A 6,071-nucleotide genomic window follows, 5' to 3' on the forward strand; every position below is an offset into this window, starting at 1 on the left:
AAGTTAAGTAGCTTTCTTGGTTTTCTATTTCTTCCTTTAGCTTAGGCAAACAAATCTCTCCTCTTCAGAGTGCACTGTACAAGTTAGTCAGGAGCGTGCTCTACTGTATGGAGAGAGAGAGAACTTAAGGAGTAATTATTCAAAGGCCAGAAATTAACTTGAGCTTGTTGTGGCTTCTCAGGAACTGTTTCTTCTTTCTAATTGTTGTGAAACCACTGCTGAGAGAGATCCATGTAGTTGATACCCTCCTCTCTCTTTTGGATGTATAAGGATGCCTCTGAAGCTAGAAGGGGTAATAGGCCGTTGTGATGGTGGTATCACACTGTTTGCTAAATATGACTAACCATGTATTACAAATTATTTATTTTTATAGTAATAGAAGGTGTTCTTAAGCTTTCATTTGTGCTTACTGCTATTTTGTCTTTTTTTTTCTTCCTAGGAAATTAAGAAAGAAATCTCAGCCTTCTGGTCCGACACGTAGTACAATTTAGTCAATAGTGTCTCATATAGGTATATAAAATTTCATATATAGGTATTTTAAGATATTTTAAACAAATTTGTTTATTTGACCTTTCTTCAATATACTTAAGTACTTTTATTTGATATTTTTGTTCTATATCTGTAGCTCTCTATTTATTATCCTATACATGCATATATATGTGTATGTATATAGCATGATAAATAGCAAGCTTGGCAGAAGGAATGGAATATACAGAGTCTTCTGAAATCACAGGACATGACTTTCATTTCCATTACACAACACCTTAATTTTCCATCTTCTTTTTATCGGAGCTACTGCTGACAGTGCCTGTGTAACACTGTAGATTTGAACGTCTTTCGGATACTGCCAATACCTCTTTTTAAAAGAAAATGACTGAAAACTGGATAGACTTTTAACGGACTTTGTCAGCTCTTCAGAATATATTTGTCTGAAGTAACCTGTGGTGCTCCGTATTCCACTGGACGCTACATAAATGTCTTAAAAGAAACCTATATATGAAATGCAAATCGTTCAGAAACCTCCTATTGCAGTTTAGTGCAGGAGGTATTTTTATGTCCTATAAAAACTTGTAAACCTCCTTGACCTTAGTGCAGGAGGTATCTATTTTTATAATTTACTGATAGCACCTTAAAGGGCTTTCATAGTATTAACATGCTAGAGAAAGTATGTGGGAGAAACACTTTCCACAAACACAAGGTTTTTGCCTATTAAAAGTAAACGACACAAACTGAAGCAAAGCAAGATTTGCTTATTGCAACTTTCTAGTGCAAAGCTAAGTCTTGCTTCTAACAATGACAGTGTTGCTGATACCAGAGAATGCCATTTTAATACGAAAAACTAGTTACAAGAAAGCCTTATAGTTGAATAAAATGTTTTCTACTGACCTGGAGATAATTATAGATATTTATTTTCATAAAAATGAATATATTGCTGGTGATAAATATATTTAAATAAACAGAAAGCAATATTCTGTTTGAAGGATACCTCTTCAACCCAGCAGAGAAAAATTTCTCTGAATTTCACAGATATTTAAGTTAAGGCAGGAAAGGTTTAATTTTTTTGAAAATAAGATTCTGTATCAGCTGTGCTAAAATACATAGCAGGATATGTTGCTGTTGTGTTGTCACATCTCGTACGCAACACCTAGTGAAGGTGAATACCTAACTGTGCAATCTCTATGTCTGTTTTTCTTAAGAAAAAAGAAACACACGTGTAGCTTTTTAGCATCTGTCCCAATATCAGTGTAGTATTAAGAATTTTTTCTTTCATGTGTATTGTTTGGCTATGTAATAATAAAAAGTGAGCCACCATCTGTTTTGTTGTTGTCGTTTTTTAATCTTACATTTAAAACTGTATAAACTTTTTTTAAAAAGCTTGTGAGCAGCTTACCCCATTCTTGTTGTCTTGGTTATATGTCAAAGGCAAACACAGGAGGAAGAAAAATATATATGGAGAATTTACATTTTAATGTATTATTACATTGAAAAGGTAATAAATGAGTCGACCTCCTTTTTCCTTAAATTATTCTTCAACTTGGTTAATGTCACAGATTTTTAGAACCACAGAACCATAGAATATCCCAAGCTAGAAGGGCCCCCTAAGGATCGAGTCCAGCTCCTGGCACTACACAGGTCTACCCCAAAATTCAGGCCGTGTGACTAAGAGCACAGTCCAAACGCTTCTTAAACTCCGACAGGCTTGGTGCAGCAACTGCTTCCCTGGGGAGCCTGTTCCAGTGTGCAACCACCCTCTCGGTGAAGAACCTCGTCCTGATGTCCAGCCCGAACCTCCCCTGCCTCAGCTTGGCACCATTCCCTCAGGTCCTGTCACTGGTCTCTAGAGGACAGCTTGGTGCCTGCCCCTCCACTCCCTCTCTGGGTACAGAACTGGCTGGAGGGCTGTGCCCAGTGGCTTGTGGCTAATTAAGTCCAGCTGGTGTCCCATTACAAGTGGTGCCCCCCAGGGGTCGGTACTGGGGCCTATCTTGTTTCATACCTTTATTGATGACCCAGATGAGGGGATGGAGCGTACCCTCAGTAAGGTCGCAGATGACACTGTCATGGTTCCGCTCGAGTGGGCAGCCGAGCTCCACCACAGCCGCTCTCTCCCTCCCCCTCCTCAAAGAGGAATGGGGAGAAAATATGTGAAAAGGGCTCAAAGGTTGAGATAAGGACGAGAAAATCACGCAGTAATGATTGTAATGGGCATAACAGACTCGGCATAGGGAGGTAGTAAGATTTATTGCTTATTACTAACAAGCTAGAGAAGTGAGAAACAAAGGAAAGAAACCAAAAGCACCTTCCCCCCATCCACCCTCTTCCACCTTTTCCCCCTGAGCGGTGCGGGGGAATGGGGGTTATGGTCGGTCTACAGCGCTTCTCTGCCGCTCCTTCTCAGTCACTCTCGTCCCCTGTGCTGTGGGGTCCCACCCACGGGATGCAGTCCTTGATGAACTGATCCGGCGTGGGCTTCCCACAGGCAGCAGCTCTTCCAGAGCTGCTCCAGATATGGGTCCGTACCACGGGGTCCATCCCTCAGGAGGAAACTGCTCCAACCTGGCTCCTCCATGGGCAGCAGCTCCTGCCAGGTCACCTGCTCCTGCGTGGTCTCCTCTCCACGGGCTGCAGCGTGGAACCCTGCTCCACCGTGGTACTCCATGGGCTGCAGGGGGACATCCTGTTTCACCATGGTCCTCACCACAGGCCGCAGGGGACTTCTGCTCCGGCGCCTGGAGCACCTCTCCCCCTCCTTCTGCACTGACCTTAGCACCTGCAAGGCCGTTCCTCACTCCTCTCACTCTCCCAGCTGCTGTGTATCACAGCAATTTTTTCCCTGTCTTAAATCTGCTCTCACACAGGCGCAAAACAACATCGCTTATTGGCTCAGCTCTGGAAAACAGTGGGGCCCTTCCCAAACATGGGGCAGCTTCTAGATCCTTCTCACAGAAACCACCCCTATGGCCCCCTGCTACCAAAACCTTGCCACTACAGACACCAAGCTGGGAGATAGTGTCAACCTGCCTGAGGGTAGGACGGCCCTTCAGAGGGCCCTGGATAGGCCGGACTGCTGGGCTGAGTTGAATGGGGTGAGGTTTACCAAGGCCAAGTGCCGGGTCCTGCACTTTGGCCACAAGAGGCCCATGCAATGCCATAAGCTTGGGGCAGAGTGGCTAGAAAATTATGAAGAGGAAGGGGACCTGGGAGTGTTGATCGATGCTCGGCTGAACACAAGCCAGCTGTGTGCCCAGGTGGCCAAGAAGGCCAATGGCATCCTGGCCTGCATTAGAAATAGTGTAGCCAGCAGGAGCAGGGAGGTGATCGTCCCCCTGTGCTCTGCTCTGGTGAGGCCGCCCCTCAAGTGCTGTGCTCAGCTCTGGGCCCCTCAGTCCCAGAAGGACATCGAGGCCCTGGAGCGTGCCCAGAGCAGGGCCTGGGGCACAAGTCCTGTGAGGAGTGGCTGAGGGAGCTGGGGGTGGTTGGTGTGGGGAAGAGGAGGCTCAGAGGAGACCTCATTGCTCTCTGCAACTGCCTGAAAGGAAGCTGTGGGGAGCTGGGGGTCGGCCTCTGCTCACAGGTAACCAGTGATAGGACCAGAGGGAATGGCCTCAAGTTGTGCCAGGGGAGGTTCAGGCTGGAAATGAGGAGACATTTCTGCTCAGCAAGAGCAGTCAGGCACTGGGACGGGTTGCCCAGGGAGGTGGTGGAGTCCCCGTCCCTGGGGGTGTTCAGGAAGCGCCTGGACAAGGTGCACGAGATATGATTTAGTAGCTTAGTGGTAGTAATGGTAATAGAAGGATGGTTGGACTAGATGATCCTGTGGGTCCTTTCCAAGCTTGTGTTTCTATGATTCTTTCATGAGGAAGTTGTAGACCGCGATGAGGTCTCCCCTCAGCCTGCTCCTTTCCAGGCCTAACGGGCCCAGTGCCCTCAGCCGCTCCTCATATGTCTTACCCTCAAGGCCCTTCACCATCTTCGTAGCTCTTCTCTGGACACTCTCCAACAGTTTAATGTTCTTTTTGTACTGTGGTGACCAGAACTGCACACAGTGCTCGAGGCGAGGCCGCACAGCGCAGAGCAGTGCAGGACAATCACCTCCCTCAACCGACTAGCAGTGCCGTGCTTGATGCACCCCAGGGTAGGGTTTGCCCTCCTGGCTGCCAGGGCACACTGCTGGCTCATACTCAACTTGCTGTCAACCACAACCCCCCTAGATCCGTCTCTGCAGGGCTGCTCTCCAGCATCTCATCGCCCAGTCTGTACATATAACTAGGGTTGCCCCGTCCCAGGTGCAGGACCCAGCACTTGCTCTTGTAAAACTTCATGCGGTTGGTGATCGCCCAGCTCTCCAATCTGTCCAGATCTCTCTGCAAGGCCTTTCCACCCTCAACAGTCAACAACTTCAAGTTGAGTGTCATCAGCAAATTTGCTCAAGACACCTTCTAGTCCTACATCCAAATTGTTTATAAAAGCATTGAAAAGAACTGGCCCTAAAACGGAGCCCTGGGGGACCCCACTGGTGACCAGCCACCAGCCTGATGTAGCCCCATTTACCATAACCCTCGGAGCCCTACCTGTCAGACATTGTTCACCCATTGTATGATGTTTTTTATCTATGCTTGACATTTTTAATGAGATTGTGTATATGGTTTGCTTATCTTGTTCTCTAAAATGACTTTTTGAGAAATCCTTTATATAATAAACATGAAGTTGAGGGATCACAGACAAGACAGGTGAAAATAACTTCTGAGGTGCTCAAAAGAGTACACACCATTAAAATATCCATTTGTGCTTCCTAGCTTTTTTCCTCATCTGTTAGAAGTGCATTGTCATCTTTCTCCTGTGACTGCATTCTACAGGGCTGAGTTTTTGGGATGCTAGCTAGCACTGCTGAGCACATTACTTCAGGTTTCTAGGCCGGTCTAATAAGCATCTTCCACCACTGAGGCCCCAGTATGAATATGAACCAGTCCTTTTTGTTAGAATTGTAGGGGTTGGAAGGGACCTCCAGAGATCATCAGGTCCAACTCCCCTGCCAAAGCAGGTTCCTTAGAGCAGGTTGCCCAGGTAGGTGTCCAGACGGGCCTTGAATATCTCCAGAGAAGGAGACCCCACAACCTCCCTGGGCAGCCTGTCCCAGTGCTCCGTCACCCTCACCGTGAAGAAGATCTTCTGCATGTTGGTGTGGAGCTTCCTGGGCTCCATTTTGTGGCCATTGCCCCTTGTCCTGTCCCCACAAACCACTGAAAAGAGGTTGGCCAAATCCCTCTGTCCACCACATCTCAGATATTTATACACATTGAGGAGATCCCCTCTTAGTCTTTTCTCCAGGCTGAACAGCCCCAGGTCTCTCAGCCTTTCCTCACAGGGGAGATGCTCCAGGCCCCATTATCGTCTTTGTTGCCCTCCGCTGGACTCTTTCCAGGAGACCCCTGTCTTTTTTGTACTGGGGAGCCCAGAACTGCTGGACACAGTACTCCAAGTCTAACTTTTCTCAGTTGTTTCAGGATCTATCTATGCCATATAAACCATGGAGCTTTCTAGGCAAACACTGGCAAATCGTGAGCCAGGTG

The 6,071-nt window shown here is 46.9% G+C and overlaps 1 protein-coding gene across 2 annotated transcripts in view; it reads left to right on the plus strand.

Moving 5' to 3' along the window:
* Positions 1–1,812, plus strand: part of ATAD2 (ATPase family AAA domain containing 2) — a 29,525-nt gene extending 27,713 nt beyond the window's left edge. For both annotated transcript variants that reach the window (XM_072034337.1, XM_072034336.1), the window contains exon 28: positions 440–1,812. In XM_072034337.1, the coding sequence (XP_071890438.1) occupies positions 440–481 (42 nt within the window). In that variant the 3' untranslated portion in view covers positions 482–1,812. The remainder of the gene's footprint in view (positions 1–439) is intronic.
* The last annotated feature ends 4,259 nt before the right edge of the window (positions 1,813–6,071 follow it).

This window comes from Anas platyrhynchos, chromosome 2, assembly GCF_047663525.1.
Source record: "Anas platyrhynchos isolate ZD024472 breed Pekin duck chromosome 2, IASCAAS_PekinDuck_T2T, whole genome shotgun sequence".
Lineage (NCBI taxonomy): Eukaryota > Metazoa > Chordata > Aves > Anseriformes > Anatidae > Anas > Anas platyrhynchos.